The sequence below is a fragment of the Drosophila santomea genome, chromosome 3R, assembly GCF_016746245.2.
Source record: "Drosophila santomea strain STO CAGO 1482 chromosome 3R, Prin_Dsan_1.1, whole genome shotgun sequence".
Classification (NCBI taxonomy): Eukaryota; Metazoa; Arthropoda; class Insecta; order Diptera; family Drosophilidae; genus Drosophila; species Drosophila santomea.
The window spans coordinates 16381686-16399200 of NC_053019.2; the positions used below are offsets into that span (position 1 = coordinate 16381686).

General features: G+C 44.1%; 6 protein-coding genes across 6 annotated transcripts; 4 read left to right on the top strand and 2 right to left on the bottom strand.

Annotated features, from left to right (window-relative positions):
• Nucleotides 1–530: 530 nt before the first annotated feature.
• On the bottom strand, nucleotides 531–1488 carry LOC120453234. The gene has a single exon (XM_039637835.2). It carries the CDS (start codon nucleotides 1407–1409, stop codon nucleotides 588–590), a length of 822 nt encoding a protein of 273 aa, XP_039493769.1. The 5' UTR covers nucleotides 1410–1488; the 3' UTR covers nucleotides 531–587.
• Nucleotides 1444–2387, top strand: LOC120453235 (coiled-coil domain-containing protein 102A). Its single transcript, XM_039637836.2, has 2 exons — nucleotides 1444–1565; nucleotides 1638–2387. The coding sequence occupies exons 1-2, from the start codon at nucleotides 1482–1484 to the stop codon at nucleotides 2364–2366; spliced, it is 813 nt and encodes a 270-aa protein (XP_039493770.2). The 5' UTR covers nucleotides 1444–1481; the 3' UTR covers nucleotides 2367–2387.
• A 213-nt stretch (nucleotides 2388–2600) lies between these two features.
• LOC120452005 (uncharacterized protein CG45076) lies at nucleotides 2601–3645 on the top strand. The gene has a single exon (XM_039636037.2). The coding sequence runs from the start codon at nucleotides 2667–2669 to the stop codon at nucleotides 3570–3572; it is 906 nt and encodes a 301-aa protein (XP_039491971.1). The 5' UTR covers nucleotides 2601–2666; the 3' UTR covers nucleotides 3573–3645.
• A 230-nt stretch (nucleotides 3646–3875) lies between these two features.
• Nucleotides 3876–12119, top strand: LOC120453101 (methionine--tRNA ligase, mitochondrial). The gene is made up of 6 exons (XM_039637635.1): nucleotides 3876–4056; nucleotides 4129–4409; nucleotides 4474–4896; nucleotides 4956–5220; nucleotides 10720–10917; nucleotides 11573–12119. Exons 1-6 carry the CDS (start codon nucleotides 3963–3965, stop codon nucleotides 12049–12051), a joined length of 1740 nt encoding a protein of 579 aa, XP_039493569.1. The 5' UTR covers nucleotides 3876–3962; the 3' UTR covers nucleotides 12052–12119.
• On the bottom strand, nucleotides 7038–7685 carry LOC120453102. The gene is made up of 3 exons (XM_039637636.1): nucleotides 7444–7685; nucleotides 7215–7383; nucleotides 7038–7150 (listed from the first exon to the last, which is right to left on the bottom strand). The coding sequence occupies exons 1-3, from the start codon at nucleotides 7642–7644 to the stop codon at nucleotides 7062–7064; spliced, it is 459 nt and encodes a 152-aa protein (XP_039493570.1). The 5' UTR covers nucleotides 7645–7685; the 3' UTR covers nucleotides 7038–7061.
• A 4643-nt stretch (nucleotides 12120–16762) lies between the features above and the next one.
• Nucleotides 16763–17450, top strand: LOC120453026. The gene is given in 4 exon segments (XM_039637547.1): nucleotides 16763–16844; nucleotides 16846–16989; nucleotides 17069–17237; nucleotides 17301–17450. Coding segments are annotated over 4 exon segments (486 nt in total). The 5' UTR covers nucleotides 16763–16772; the 3' UTR covers nucleotides 17402–17450.
• Nucleotides 17451–17515: the final 65 nt, after the last annotated feature.

Genomic DNA, 17515 nt, shown 5'->3' on the forward strand with positions numbered 1-17515 from the left:
GAACTACAAATAATATCCGCAAACACATGCTTATATATATATATTTAGAGAACGAAACCAAGCATCACCCTTGAAATTATTGTATTGTGAAGAGGCAACCACAACAACACCAGCCAATTGTAATTGTACTAACTCCATTGATTGTATATTTATTATTTTACACATAAGTTATAAAGCATGTACATTTTTGTGACCGTTTGTTTGCCTTGATTGAAGCTCAAGCGTAATCATAATTTGTAACGCCTATCTTTAGTTCAGCTCCCATGTATTCTAATACTTTAACAACACTTTCGCTTAAGAGTAGCATTAGTCCGCTCTGGTATTTGTCCAAAATTGTACACACACAGCAGGCAGATATGTATATTCCTATCGGGGCGATCGGTCGGACTTGTACAGGCAAAGTTCCATAGCATTTTTTGGCAGCCATTCAAGACGCGCGCACTTTTTGCACGCTGTCGAGGAATTTTATATTTTTATTCCCTAAAGAAAAAAGTTTAATAAACTACAGATTAAAATTTAAATTGATTCATTCTTGTTGTTTTTCTGTTTTCCTGTTTTATGCAAAATATATGGTTTATCAATGGATTTCATTGTACTCCCCTTCCGCTGCGAGAGCCACCTCCACACTCAGAGTGCTCTATGCGCTGCTTGGCTTCTTGGGCGGCTCTGGCTGCACTGAGTGCCGCCTTCTTGGTCTTCTCGAAGTCTATTCGAGCCTCGCTAAGTTGGCGCATTAGCTCAGTAACCCGCCGCTGAGCAGCCTCTAGAAGAGCGGACTTGTCGCCCAGCGATTGTTTCCACACGGCGAATACTTGATCTGAGACCTCCCGAATGTCCCTGGCCAACTTGAGACTTATGGTCAGCGTCTTGAGCTCCTGCTGGCCCAAATGGTGCGCCTTGCTGGCAAGCTGTGCATTCGCCTCGGCGGTGATCAGCTCCTGGTTTTCCTCCTGCACCACCATTTCGGCCTCCCTCACCTCCGCTTCCAACTGCTCCAGCACCTGACCCTTCCCGGACAGCACTGCTTCGGCAGCTTTGGCCGCAGCGCATGCCTTGTCTGCATACTCGTTTTTGATTTTATCAGCGGCCACCTTTACGGCTGTGGCCATATCATCGTTGGCCTTTTTGGCCTCGTTGGCCGCCTGGACGGCAATTCCAGAGGATCGCTGTTTGGCACTAGCATGGACTCGCGTTGCCTTCTTTGGCGGCGAGTTGCTCGCCTCCCCTGACATGTCGCACACAGGACCGCCACCACCGCCACTGCCACCGTCTCCACCTGCGAAACTCCTCATCAGGTCCTGCGTGTCCTGCATGGGCTTTCGGCGGGTTCGATAATGATTGCCAGTAGCGGATGCCAGGATCGAGGATAGCACGATTATGAGCCACATGATCTGAGTGTCTATCCGCATTTTCCGTAGTCTCGAGCATTTTTCCGACTGTCAATCGGACGGAGATGCCTGTCAAGTCCGGAAATCGAGATTATGCTCTATTGCCAGGCAATGTGCCTAATCCTGCTTAACATTGCATGCGTTTCTCGAAGCCACATAATCATGATAGGCGACACGGTGAGTCCTGACCCTGCAATCTGTATGTGAAGTCTTCATTTATATTTGGTTTTCCTATCGACACTAAACAAGGGTCCTGACTTGGCTCCCTTGTATGAGCCAGCAAGCGAAAAAAGGGAGATTGTAACTGGAGATTCATCCGAAGGGTCGCCGTGTGATGCAGTTTCTGCCGCTCAAAAGTCCTGTGGTCTTAACCAAAAGAATGCCAAGACCAAGGCTTCCAGCATTGCAATAAAGGCCGCCCAGGACGCAAAGGCGGCCAATGACGCCCAGGTGGCCGCCGGAGAGGCAGCCTCGCTCAAAGTGAAGCTGGAACTGGCCGAGAAGGCGGTCCAAGCAGCTCGAGCCGCCGAGGCAGCTCTAGCCGGCAAACAACAGATCATGGAGCAACTGGAGCTGGAGCAAAAAGAGGCGGAGGCGGTGCTGGGTGAGGTTCGGAACTCAATCCAAAGCACACAGGCGAACTCAGAGGCTGCCATGATGTCGCTTTCCGAAGCCAAGATCCAGTTGGATCAACTTAAGCTCCTTGTGACTGAGGCTACCGCTCAAATGGGAAACATCGAGATTTTCGCCAATGGCGCCCAGATGGAGCTGGACGAAAAGGGGCATCTGTTGGAGGCTGCCAATCGGAGATTGGAGAGCATCTACAGGCAGGTCATCGCCGCCAGGCAGGATTACGACAAGACCAAGAAGGCTGCCTACAAGGCGGCTTGTGCGGCAGTGGAGGCCAAGCAAAAGGCTCAAAGGATGCAAAGGGAAATCAGCGAGGCAGAGCTTCAAGCTAAAAGCGATCTCTATTAGGCACTTACATTATAAGAATGATACGATTTTTAAAACTTTAGTACATATTTTTGTAAAGAGTTTATAATGTATTTTATCAATAAAATAATATATTTTGTCAGTCATTTAGAAAAAATACTTTGAGGATACACTGAAATTAATGAAAGTATACAACCTTCTAAACAAAAGAGTTCTTTAGCGTGCTTAGATATCCGTAGAAATTTTCCGACTTTTCCGATGCTCAAATAAAGTATCTTTTCAGTCAAATCAGGCTTTCCGAATGGAGTCAGAGTCGAGTGTTTCCAAGTATTCGATCGGAATATGCCTGGCACGAAAGCACTGCTCCTCCTCCTGCTACTGCTGCGTGCGTTCCCTCGACTGGAGAGCTTCCACTACCGACCCGCCGAAACGAATGCCAAGCAGTGCCTGTCCGGATTGTACGGCGATGCCAGCATCGATGGGTCTGGAGAGGCGGCCGGAAACGGAGGCGGATCCGCAGGCTGTTCGGAAGCAGTTGCGAAGAAAGCGATTGGCGGCTGCAGCGGTGGTAGCGGCGCCTTTGGTCGCGGTGATCCCAAGCAAAAGGCATCAAACATTGCCCAGAAAGCCGCTCAGGAAGCCAAGGCAGCCAGCGATTCCCAGATGGCAGCTGCCGAGGCGGCTGCATCCCAGGTCAAATCCGAACTGGCCGCCAAGGCAGCTCAATCCGCTCGAGCGGCGGAGGCTGCGCTGGCCGGAAAACAGCAGATTGTCGAGCAGCTGCAGCAGGAGATGACCGAGGCGGATGCGGTTGTCACTGAGGTTACCTCGTCCCTACAAAACACACAGGCGAATGCCAATGCAGCCGCATCGGCTGCCCACGAGGCCCAAACGCAGCTCAATCAGCTGAAGAGCCTGGTGATGGCCGCCACGGCCAATATGGCCAATATCGAGAACGTGGCAAGTGGCGCACAGCAGGAGCTGGCCGAGAAGACACAGCTCCTGGAGGCGGCCAAGCATCGGGTGGAGAATCTCACCCGCCAGATGACCGAGGCCAAGACGGACTTCGAGAAGACCAAGCAGGCGGCCTACAAGGCGGCCTGTGCTGCAGTGGAGGCCAAGCAGAAGGCACAAAGGGCTCGTCGGATGACCCACCGCCAGCAGGTGCGATGGGGTCCACGCAAGTTGGCCGGAAAGTTTTCCGGCGGGGGCAGCCAAAACCTAGAACCGATTTCAGGGATTAATTGATCTTTACTATATTTTGTTATGTTTCGATTTGGGTTTTATTAGTTTCCTATTAAAGATGAGGAATTTATATCTATAGGTTAAAGTGTTGCATGGCTTTTTAAAGACAGTCTGTCACAAAATGAATTATTGAATAATTATATTCATTTGAGTTTAATTTGCAAGGATATAGTTGATTTATTTTATTTTAATTTAATTTCAAATTTCCAGCCGTTAAATTTTGCTGTTACGCTGCTATAAAGTACGCACCCATGTTAAATGTGACTGAACGAGCCCTGTTAGCGAAGTGATGGGCAGCACTGACGGAACAGCTGTTCAATGTTATAAAATCAACCGGCACATTTTTAAGAGATATTTTTTATTTATTTGTGTATTAAAATAGCTTTTAAAGTGATGCTTTTAAGAAGAATTAAGTGCCTGCGATATTTGGGAACCCGCTTCAACAGTTCGCACTACGTGACAACTCCCATTTTCTATGTAAATGCAGGTAAGCCCCTCAGTTTTAGAGCAAGTTAATCACGTTTATGGTTTATAAAAAGAAATCCTTCTTAACGGATAGCTCCTCATATTGGTCACCTGTACTCGGCGGTCATAGCCGATGCCCACTGTCGCTACCAGAGGCTTAGGTATCCGGAGCAGCACGTACGACTCTGCACGGGCACGGATGAGCACGGCACCAAGATCCAGCAGGCGGCATCTCTTCACGGGATTCCCGTGGCCAAATACTGCGATGATATTTCGCAGCGATATCGGGAGGTGTTCCGTAGTGCCGGTATCCAGCCGGAGGACTTCATACGCACCACTGAGGACCGCCACAAGCGGGCAGTGGCCAGTTTCTGGGTAAGATTAGAGTCTAACAAGCTAAAAATATTATTATTAATGTTTCTTCAATCTCAATCCTTAGCGCAGACTTCACACACGTGGTCACATTTACTCGGCCGCCTACAGCGGCTGGTATTGCGTGTCGGATGAAACCTTCCTCACCGACTCCCAGCTGAGATTGGACGAGGCCTCTGGCACCCGATACTCCCTGGAGTCTGGGCATCCCGTCGAGTGGACCGAAGAAACCAACTACATGTTTCGACTGTCCCAATTCCAGGACGATGTGCGTCATTGGGTGAAGCAGGAGGCTCGCATCCGCCCGGCCAAGTTCGAGAAGATTCTGCTGGACACGCTTAGCGAACCACTGCCGGATGTATCGGTATCACGGCCTTCCAACCGCGTACACTGGGCCGTTCCCGTGCCAGATGATGATTCGCAGACTGTGTACGTCTGGTTGGATGCCCTAGTCAACTATCTCAGCTCTGTGGGCTATCCCGATGAAGAGGTGAGTCCCAAGGCGTTTATTGGTGTGTTCAAACTTTTAACATGATCCTTAAATTTTAGTTCTCCGCCCACTGGCCACCGGCGCAGCAAGTGATTGGCAAGGACATCCTCAAGTTCCATGGCATTTACTGGCCCGCTTTTCTTCTGGCTGCCGGCTTGCAACCTCCAGGACAGCTGTACGTTCACTCGCACTGGACCGTCGATGGGCAGAAGATGTCGAAGAGCAAGCACAACGTGGTGGATCCCGTCCAGGCAGCGCAGCAGTACACCATGGAAGGCCTGAGATACTTCCTTCTGCGGGAGGGCGTGTCCCACAGCGATGGCAGTGAGTGAATCGTAACCGCGAAATCCCTTTGATGTCTGTGGCTTGTTCACTTTGCGGCTGCAATGCCATGTGGCTACCATGAAAATCGGAGAGGAAGGCTATGGGCGTTGGCATTGGCGCTGGCGGATTGTGGACAGGAATACCCTGGCTGCGGTTATTCAAATAGTTTTTCCATCAAATTATCAACCGAAACTGTTGAGGTTGCCTTGAAGTGTTCGCATGTGATGTGAGTGGCCATCTGTCGTCGTTAGTTTTACGGCTATGGTTACTGGTTACCTCTGCTTAAATTTGCATTTCAATTTTATGCCCGAACTGCCAAACCTAAAAAGGGAACTAAAGTCGAAAGGAGCTGGGCAAAAGTTTACGGTCTAGCAGGAGCAGGCGAGAGCTAACTTTTGTTTATTTGCCTCGAAAGTTTTCGCATCCCGAACTTGAAGCCATTTGCCATTTGCATAGAATCGAATGGGGCACACAGTTTGGTCGGGAGGGTGTGCAAGTTTCCGTCAGGAATCCATCAATTGTCCGCCAGATATGTATGGCATTACGTATGGCATTGAGACGGGTTATCGAAAGCAATTAACACACTTCGCTGGGTGTCACGGGATGCGCTCTGATTGATTCGCCAAACCTTTTTCGGCTTTTCCATTTGCATAAATTGCTGGCATACCTCGCCACGCCCCCTCCGCCCTCCGCCCACCGCCCCCTGCGCCCTTCAAAATTTAATTTTCAATTATTGCTGACTTTGCTTTTCCAACGGATTTTCCAGACAGGCGGCTGCTTTTCACGTTTGCCTTCATTCAATTTGCGCTTGTTGATGTTTCTCTTTTTAATTTTTTTCATGCGCCGCTGCCTTGCGGCTAATTTAATTGCAATTTTATTGCATTTGGCCAGCAAATTGAAACCAAAAAACAAAAAATACACGCTTCAATAAAAGTGCGCGAACTGCTGCAGTGCGACGACGTCGCATAATTAAATTACAAAAGTTCGACATCTCGCGCATTTTGCATATTTTTTGGCCCATGAATGATTTATGCCACGCGGCAGACAAATTTGCGTTAATTCAAGTCGACTGCCGTCCATTAGGTGGAAAATCACTTATTTCCATCAGTTTCGATCAGTTTGCTGGAAATTCGTTTCTGTGGCCCAAGGTGACAACCGTTTGTACAAAGCTCTTTTAGGGGGACAACATCGTTACTAAATGCTCAAGTTTTCATTACAGGCCAAACTTCCGCGACACAGAAATTGCATTTCGAATTTGATAAAACAGATGCTGGGCTGGCAAGGGAGCAGAAATAGTGGAAGGACTGCGATGTGGAAGGACCTTCAGCATCTGCGGTTATGTTAGAAAAAGTTGCCCAGGAAATGCAAATAAGTAGGGGAGGTGCGTTGATGCAATCAACTTACTTGGGGCGTCACTCAATTTGAAAAATTTGAATACATAAACTTGTCACTGGAGACGGAGACTGCTTTCCCTGCGGCAGTTTAAAAGCGTTTTTATGCAACTTTGTGTTCTTGGATAATTGTTGTAAAGTAATTTCAATCGCTAACAACGATAGCCTCCCAGCTAAGTAGTCGTCATTTTCGAGTTAAATTAAATATGTTATGAAAAGGTGCTTATTTAGGGATTTTTTCTTAAATATAAAAACATTTCTTGAAAAAGGTCCATTAGTTTGTATATAAAGACTGCAAAAGGTCTATTAATTTGTATATAAAGACTGTAATCAAAGTACTTTCCCAGAATAACGTATGTTTGATAATTAATAATATTAAATAATAATATTCATTAATCATTTATTAGCCGTTATGATACTCCGAACACTGTGAAAAACGCTCTCTTCAATTCAAACATTTTTTCTAAATGTTATCGCTGAGGGTATTTCATCGATAGTCATTCTCCGAGCTACGCGAGTTGTGATACTGAGTGGGGGGTCTGCAAAAAGATTCAATAATAATAGTAGGATATTTTTAAAATTATTATAATATTTTTTACGAACACTTTTCGTTGGTGCACAGGGTCTCTCCATTCAGCGTAAATTTGATCAGCTTGGGCACCTCCGTGGTAATGTTTCGGAAAATCAGGAACATTTCAGCGCGATTTCCCCTTCTGATATTGGCATAGCACTCTTCATTGTCGGGGTACGGATTGAGATAGTCGACTTGATCCTACAATGAGATGCCACAATACCTTAAAAACGAACATTTCTTAGCTCTTATTGTACATACTTCACGTCCGCGAGCAGAGAACTCTGCCTCCCAGTAGAACGAAGTAATGTAGGCTCTGTGGGCCGTGAAAACGCCTATATATGTTTTTCCCATGTCCATGGTGCTATATGTAAAGTATGAATCGCAATTGTGTTCCGGAAGATGGGCCGCCAGCACCGAAATGATTGAAGCGCACAAGTAAAACCAGAAAGTAATAGACATTCCGCTGCCGATGGATCCAGATTTCAGACTAAAGACTATGCCTGCTGCGAAATCTTCGTATGTATTTAATTATTTCTTATCGCAATATATTTATGTAATATTAATTCTGTGTATTGATGTTGTGTTTCCACCAACTCTGCGTACTCACTTCTATCTCCCGGATAGAATTATAGAAGGCACGATAGACATTCTTCGAGGTATCTGATAGTCGAGCACCTCGAGGTCTTTCTTATAAAGCCCTTTTCGTTTTTAACCTTTTCAAGAAACGTAAAATAAAACTATAGATGGGTAGAGTGACTTTAAACTTGAAATATAAATATTAATACATATATACATATAAATCTCAATTTCAAGAAGCCCAAAGAATAAGAATTAAACTAGCAAGCACAATTTAATCTTTAAACTCCTTACGTCTTCCTTCAGCCACTTACTTTATTGCCTTCTTGAGTGTTTATTTAACCCCGATAGTTGCCACCCTGTCCCTCTGATATGGCAAACAGATTCTGCTAAAGGGCAAACTTGAAATTAGTGTTTGGCACATAACCCATACGCCCCGTGTTGCAGGGGAAAACTTGAACGACACCATGGCTGTCTCCGATTGCAGAGAGGCTTGTTAAATATTTGATGGCACCACCTCTGCACTTAAAGCCAAGTTATGCTGTTGAAAACTACGAAAATACGTATGTACATAGACAGAAGGGCACTGCAGAATTGTGTCAAAGTTTTCTGCAGGCGATGGCGAAAAACTGGAGCAGCGACAAGTTATTCAAGTTGTTTAAGGTGCAGCCGAAAACAGGCAACAGCTCTCGGGGCACGTAAAAAAGTATTATTTATATTACTACCAGGAAGAGCGGCTGCATTTGTCTGAGAAATGGACGGACTTCCTCCTACCCTTCGGTCACGTGGCAGCATGTGCAGCAGCGTGTCTACAGTCGGTGGCAAGTAGCAAGTGGCAAGCGGCAAGCTGCAAGCGGCAAGTGGCAAGTACACGGGTTCCTCGTGCCGTCAGCAACTTTTGCCTTTTTGCACAATTTGTAGCTGCACACGTAAGCAGTTAAGAGTTGCCGGGACTTTTTGGACCGGACTTGAGCTCCGGCAGGTAATGCCACATATAAAATACAACACGTGTTGCGGGCCTCTTCGAACAATTTCATTAGAAAGCCATACTCGATGGCTCGATTGGCAGTCGAATGGGGGCCGCTAATAAAGTTCGATGCAATTCATATTGCATTTTGGCCATCGGCAGGCAAACGTTTGCAATGCCATCAAAATTCAATGCATTCAAAATGAAAAGCCAGTCGAGCGGTTCAGTTTACTACGGCACTTTGGGGTTACCTGTTTAGGATTGCATTTGACACACCATTTAGTAAGATAACCTTAGAGATTTAATATTTGTTTTTAAATTGGTTACATTGGTTTAATTCATACACTTATGTGTAATATTCTCTGGGTATTAAATAATGTTTTGAGCACAGAGTTTATTGACCAAATGCTTAAATTGCGAGGTAGCAGCCGTGCCTATAACTATTCCCATTTGCCACCCTTGACATGAATTTGATTTGGGAAAACTTACGTCTATGCATGTGAACTCAACGCAACGCAACTCAACTCGACACTCTTTCATTTGAATTCGGTTGACAAGCAGACTTTTGCCTTTTTCGGGCGGTTGGCCAACTCTTGCTGTATTTCTCCTAGTTGTGCAACAAATTAATGTTTCAGGCAACACTTTTTGGCAGTTGTATTTCCCCAGAGAGAAAGCAGAAAAGGAAACCTCATTTGGCAGCACAGGTGAAACGGGAGGAGATTCCAATGGAGAAAGTTCTACGTTCAAACCATCGAAATGTATTTGCTTGGGAATAATTCCTGGTTTGTTCTGCTCTGTTCTTTTTCTCCATCCGAAATTCGATCATCAAAAAGTAGGAATTTGGACCAACAATAATTACTTGCCGGCAGCAATTAGCCGATTATTGTCTCAGCAGGCATTGCTTGTTTTTAATTACCAAAAGGATGCAGTTGCAGTTTCAGTTGCATCAATAGTTTGTGGCCCCATTAACAATCGATGATGTACTTGCCGCATTTTCGGCAGGTATCTGTTTTTAATTCTGGTGCTTAAGTAAAGAGCTTCCATTGAATTGTATTTATTCGCTCTGATGATTTTCCATTACCTGTTTTCCTACTTAATGGTTGCTATTTAAGTCAAGGAAATCATTTAACCCATTTGAAGTAACTCCCGATTTCCTTTCCTTTATAGACTCCACTGGTCTGCACTGAATGAATGCAGTGCTTGTGTACTTAATTTTCTCAAGTTTCCCCCGGCGAACACATCCTTATACGTATTATGGTGGAATCACTCTTTTATCCCACCGACTATCTACCTCATTCAGTTCAATTTCCCTCCGGACGAAGATTTTGCAACTATTAGCGCAGCTTAAATCCTTTCGTGTTCAGCTTTTGCTTCCACAAAGCCACCTGCAGCTGCAGCTGCATTTTGTGTGGCAAAGGAAAATGAGGGGAAAACTCCTTGCCTCACTTGTTGTTGTTAAGTTATTCGGATCTTATCTTAAACGGCTTTGCTCGCAGGACAGCCACTCCCGACTCCATGGACTCTGGTTACGTTTTCGTAATGCTAATCCCCTTAATGGGCGGCCGGGCATATTGGCGAATTTGTAAGCTGTTAATGCTGGGACCAAAGGAAGTTAAGTGGAATGTGAAAATACAGCTCTTAAGTTCGCTTTCTCTTGTTGCAATGACATTGTTCATTCTTTCTGTTTCAGCACTTAATGGAAAGTACGTCATGCAGCGATACAAGTAAACCTCTGAACCTCTTAAACAAATAAATTGATAATGAATGACCTATGACCATTACTTGTTGTGTGATTCGCTTTAAAATTGAATAAGGCTTTGATCGGAATAAATTAATGTTTCATTTGCAATTAATATGATTTTAAAATCTTGAAAAACTCATTTGTTCTCTCGTTTACAAGTAATCACGTTCCTTGAACTGAGAGTCATCTGCATTTCTACTCCATCTTCCTGCTGCAAACTGACACGTTGTCTGCTCTGGTTTGCTTTCAGACTACAGCCACGTGAAGGCGCAGCGCATCCTCAACTCGGAGCTGGCGGACACCCTGGGCAATCTGCTATCGCGTGCCAGTGCCAAGTCGCTGAATCCCGGCCAAATCTATCCATCAGCCAGCGCGGAGCACTTGGCGGATCTGCTCCGGAGCCTGGATGCGGCCAAACGCCTGCAGGATTCGCTTCTGCAGCTGTCAGGTGAGTGGATAGTGGATAGTGGATTGCAATGGAACGGAGTGAGCTGGAGTGCAGTGCACTGCAGTGGAGTGGAGTGCTGCTTTGTCATTTTAATATTTAAGCAGCCGGGCTCAAGCTGAAGAGGCGCCTTCTCGAGATAGAGATGGTTTATAATCTGCATTTGCGTTTGCATCCGCATCCGCATCTGCCCGAAGCACTTCTGGCCAATCTCCGTGCGGCAAGTGCACTCGAGAGTGTGGCCGAGCCAGCGAGCTGATGGCTTTAAGTGCGCCAAGTGAAGCCATCATTTTGTATATTGTCTATTGTACTGCGTGCACTTGAACAAAAATTGCATTATAATCAATAATTGAATTATAATAATAATTGAAAGTGCCTTGGATTAGGCAGAATTTGGCCTTAAGGTCAGATTCAAAATTTCTTATCATTTAACATTTTCCATTCTGGCAATTAAATTAATATATGTGTAGATTGAAATAACCACAAAGACCCACTTTTTATTTATATTTTGGCAGACTTTCTTTTATTTAAACTCTGCGCTTAGCTGGCATACTAATCATCTGCTAAATGTGTATAAATATTTATGGATTTTAGATTTTAGATCTTTGCTACATTTATTTTCAATTGCCTTGAATATTTTGTATTTCCTACTTTGCAGAGCGATGCGCGTCGCATTATGAGTGCAATCACTTCCACTTGGTGGCCGACACAGCGATGGCGACTCTGCATGCGGCCAACAACTTCTTCGAGAGCTCCAGGCCCTGGACGCTGAAGGCGGGAGCACCGGATGGCAACCAGGCCCGTTTGGAGACCATAATCGCCATGACAATGGACGCGCTGCGGCTCAGCGGCATTGTGCTGCAGCCCATAATTCCCCAGCTGGCCAACCGGCTGCTCGATAAGCTGAGCGTCCCCACCACGCAACGTGGCTGGCATTACTTGGCCGAGAGTTTTGCCACCACACCCACAAGCTCCCCAGGACTCGGCGAGAGCCGTCAATTGGACGGGCAAACCAGTGCGCTGCTCTTCCAGCGGATTCTCGAGGAGACGGCTGTGGGGGGCGAAAAGGAGCAGAAGCCGCAGCCAGCCAAGCGGAGCAAATCGAAGAAGAAGGAGCGCCGCGAAACAATGTCCTGAAGTGGCCGTAATAAACTGATTCCGAAGCCAGGCATTTATTCAAGGCGATGGCTTAATCATGCCATATATTTTCATCTTATTAACTTTGGTAGTTATCAATTTTTTACTTAAACTTAAATGGGCTTAGAAAAATATCTATAAAAGTGGTTATTCACAAGGCACCAAGCGAAATATTTTTGTTTATAATAGCTACGTTTATGTAGCTACGTACAACTCGGAGGCCAAACAACTTGGACAACTCTGGGTTTTCGGTCTTCCACTCCGAGACTCATTAAAAGCCACTTAATTATGTGCAGGAAGAGGAAAAAGCAGTGCCGTCAGCAGCATCGCTGTTTCATATTCCTTTGTAATTTATTACGCGTAATTGAAGTCAGCATCAGGTGGCAAGAATGGGACGTTATTTATGGCCTTCAATTGGCAAACAGGTTGAGGGCAGGCCACCGCCACCAAGCCGAACTTGAGGCCAGACTTTTATTTGTTAATTTATTTTAATTTCCAGAGGCCAACCCACAAAAAATAATAAAAAGAGCGAAGGCTGTAGGCGCACTTCTCGACTATCAGATACCCGGTACTCAGCTGGTGGTAGTGGGAACGAGAAAGTTGACATATCGAATGAAATGGGAATGAATCAAGAGTATATTTACTTTATATGGTTGGAAACATTATCTCCTACCTCTTACTTACATACTTTTCAACGAATCTAGTATACCCTTTTACCCAACGAGTAATGGGTACAAACACACCATGAGAACGAGCCAACAAACAGGGTAATCAAAATAAATGGCAACCGGCTCTCAATCCGAGTGGGAGTGCATATGGCAGTGGAAGGAACTGGCTGTGGGCCAAGTAAAGTGCAACCATTAGGGTAAATGGCTGGCTGGCCCTATGGAGTAGTGAAAGCTGATTAGATTACTCGCCAGCCAATTGCAGATCTGCGACTTCGTGGATATTGTTTAATTAGGATTCGCCCACGAAATGGGCGCTCTCCACATCAATCAAGTCTCAAGCCCAGAAGTTGAAAATCATTGGCCAAGAATTGCAGTTTTATCGCTGCTCGATTGAATGCATTTCTCTTGTGCGTTTCAGTTGGTGATGGGAAATGCAAGTATATTGCACCAACTTTGGTACTTCGAATTTAATCGAAATAATATATAAAAAACACACATTATTGATCAATATCTACAGCAGACTCAATAAAGCCATGTCCGTATGTCCGGGTGTCCGTAAAATACCAGCGATATTACTTCTATTTTTGTTTAAATTAAAAATCTGCAAGGGTGGTAGGTAACTTACTTGTTCTTTTTAAACCATCTACCTTTCCCATCACTAGTTTTTGATAATTGCACGAGAAGTGCAGACATTACCGCCGCTATCAGCTGCAGGTAAACAACAATTTAGCTCCATTTTGGCGTAGACCAGAACGCTTAACTCTCTTTCCCAGAGTGCACCTCCTCTTGGCCCAGATTGCCAATTAGGGCGTCAAAATGTGCGGGATTTTGGACCTGGAACCAGTTAACTTGCAATTCGCAGTGCAGGCCGAAGTTGTGGAGATGCTGATGCGGATGTTTACGTTCAAGTTGATGCAGACAGCTTGCTGTTGGCCTGAAAAGCTAGCACATGATTTACACATGTCTATATCTCATAGACAGATCGAGCAATTAGTGCAAGGGATTGATGCATTGTCTGCCTTGCAGCTTGGCAATGAAATTCAACAAAGTGGCTTTAAAATGCAGAATTCGATTACATCAATAGTTTTTTGGAATGCCAATTAAGGATGGAAATTTGATTTATTAATGGGTACAATACAATACATATCAGTTTGAAATAAATTGAATAACCATGCAGCGTTTCCCCAAATCCTTTACAGAGCAACCAGCAGGCGAATTAGGAAATCTAATAAAATGTTAAATCTTTAAACAAACTTTTAGATGAGAGACTCGACATGCAATGGAGCATATAGTTATGATTTTCCATGTCAACACCTTGCAAGCATCTGTGCAAGCAACATAAAATGAATTAATAGTTTGAAGGCCACTCCAGAAGACCACTTAAGTATTATCCTTCCAGCATTCCTTCGCCAAGGATCAGGCACTTTGATCTGTGGCGCATAATTGAATATCCAAGCGTACGAAATGAAATTATATAATGCAAGCAAATTAAGTTGACGTTAATGAGACAGCAGCGGGCGAAGAAAAAGCAACTGAACAGGACAGCGTAGCATAAACAAGCGCATCAACATGCTTGACTTGTAAAAAGTTGTGAAGTTTGCATTTTAAATGAAATTATGCAGACTGCAGGTAATAGGGTTAATGATTCACTTTAAATGCTGCTTAAACTCGAACGCAGCACCCAAAGTGGTTGTTGTTTCAGTTATTATTGTTTTTGCTGTTGTTGTAGTTGGTGTTGCTGTTGCTGTTGCCTTGGATGCTACCCCCTGTTGCACTTTGATTAATTACAAACTTGCTTTGTCGAGATTGCCGCCGTCTGCCGGCCACAGCTCTCCACTCCGGCAATGCATAATTTAATTTGCCTGCCAGCCACGTGGCGTATGCGCAATATTGTAAATGAATTAGCCCGCGCCCCAAGTTGCCACTTGGCCAAGCTTAAGCAGTGTTTCGATGGGGCAGCCTCAAAGACAACGAAATTGATTCGCCCATGCTTATGCTGCATTCTGCATTGCAGGCGAATTCACAACTGTTCTTCCAAACTACGTACATGTGTTAATCTTTGGTTGAATAAGTATGCATAAATATGTAGTTACATGTGTTTATTTAAGTATGTTTGAACTTATAGAACCTAACCCGAATTACCCCGTTTTAATCGTTTTATCTAATCTAATCGTTTTAATTTAGGTACTCGAGGTTGCGCTGTGATCTTTGAGTTTTTATGATAAAAAAGAGATATACAGTATTCTCCATTCATTTAGAGATAATGTAGAAAATAATATCCATTTAAGTATACTAAGTTTCCACAGATTTTTGTAGAAAATATATTCCTCATTAATTGATGGCAAATAGAACAGCATACAAACGATGTAGTTGTCAATAGCTACCAAAAGCAATTGCAAATTTCACAGCCCATTGGATTATTGCGTTTTACGACTGAGCATCTACGAGAACACTTTAAACTTCAAATATGCAAATTACACAATGCCTGTCATTCGATAAATCCAATAATGCTTGCGAATGTACAAAATGACGCTTAACTAATTCATTAAGCCAACGCAAAAGTGTTTAATGAATCAACGCAAAGCAGAAAGCGTTTAATATAATTCCGCAATTAAAAGTCGGAAATTAAATCGAGCGCATTGGACATTTAATTTTAATTAAGATTTATGCGTGTGTTATTTAAATGGCAACCGAGTTCTTTAGCTAGGCATAGATTTTGGCTACTTTACATAATATGTTAGTAAATTGCACTACAAAATTCCAGCCGAGTCCTTAATCCTTGGGCCGCAAACACACACACACACACACACAGGAGCATACACATCGAGTGCCACGCAAGTATGCGAGTCGTTATCCCTTTTAATGAATTTTTTGCTAGACTCGCTCGGCCTTCGCTTCTGCTTTTCATTTTGCCGGTCAGCAAAAGTTTATTTTTCCCTTAACCCCCCGTTTTCAGCAACCTTTTTGCGCCAAAGTAAATATTTTACTATGCCACTATTTAAAGCATACTTTCTGGCGTCTGTCGGCACAGCTGGAAAACCGCAGCTGGAAAACCTGCGGCGAACTGGCGAACTGGTGAACTGGCGAAGGCGAAGGAAAATGCTGCTGAAGCAACAGCCCGGCAGCCATTTTATTTTTGCAATATTTTCCAGGTCAAAATGTCGTAGAACTTTTATTAACTTCATGCCGAAACCCCTTAGCGTGCAACTGTGTGCGTGTGTCTGTGTGCGTGTGCATTTGCAAGTGTGTGTTTGTGTGCCCCCAAGTGTCGTCCTTGTGTTTGTGTCTAAACATTAAAAGTAGCTTAGTGTTGTCGGTTGTCGGTCGTTGGGCGTAAGTGTTTGGGTCTCATGTTGATAACTTACATACACATATTGGGGATGTCAACAACCGAATGCGCTTCGAGTGGCTTTCGCATCACAGTCAATGGACCAAGGATCGTTATCCTTGCCAGAACTCGAGCGCTGTCGTTTGGTTGATTTTATGACCTGGAAAGAGGCCACTTCAAATGACCAGAGCCGCAAGCTGATTTTAAAGATTCCCCAAAGTCAAATAAAATTTCGTAGAGCAGGAGGAGAATTTCTGGACAAACTTTTCGGGGTACCCAGTTGATAAGTAAGGCAAATTAATTTGCTGCACTTTTGCATGACAATGCAAGACTTATGAGCAAGAGCAACGCACAAAGAGATGGGGAAAAATGAAAAATGCAATTTCCAAGAAGACAAAGGCGACGACAGGCAACAAATGAGAGCAGGAAAATTAAATTCACCTTCGAAAAATACTTGTGCCTGTCTGGCTCGACGTGTTCTCGCTGTGAATTTCTCCATTTTGAACTACAAAATTGTTGGCAATTTTACCTCATCACTTCAATAAAATCGCCTCATAAAATTTAAAATGAAATATTTAAATATTTTGCATACAGCAGCTTGTATCAGCAAATTTGTAATCTCTTTCATAGCCTTTCCACAGGCATAGATAATGTTTCCAATTATATACAATAATCTGAAAGCTCGAAACAGTCAGTCTTCAGACCTCATGCACACCAGACTCATAATGTCAATTACCCTGTTCACGTTATTGGTTCTTTGTGCTGGTCCAACTTTGGGGCTACTTGTACCCCAGCACACTATGCGATGGGCACTTCAGCTATTTCTACAAACAAGAGGAACAGACCTATATAGGCATTTTTACGGCTCCCACCTTTTCAATTGTAAGTTCGAATGCAGTGCTTAACTGGAGGGCGACATTCGAAATCGAAGGAAAGCGCGACGTGAGTAGCTATACATCTATTTAGATAACATATACGAGAATGTACATATGTGGTTTTGAATTTTCCATGATTTGGCCAGTTGTTTGTGGGCCCAATGAAAACGTATCCCAACGAGAATGATGCCGCCACGAAAATTGGCAGGGGAATGCCGGCTGAGACTTTTGTGGAGTTCGTGAATATTACCACCGCGCTGCCCAAGCTTATCTCTTTTTATATCAACAACATGTTAGTGTGCTCCAGCGCAGAATGTAAGTTGAAAATTCGTATGTCTTGGGGGTAACAACTGATCACTGATTTGAAATATCTTACAGACCAATACCCCAAGACCAGAGTTACTGTAAGGCATCACATGACCCTTTCCGTGAAAAATAAACGCCCTAGCCCAAAGTTTCAAAATTCCGGCGGCTATTGAATATATATGTATGTTTGTGCAAAAACATTTCATAGTAATGTGTAAGTGGCTTTTCGGAATTCCCAATAAATTTTGTGTAGATCTGTGTTGGGTTATCAATTGGGTTCTAGCATA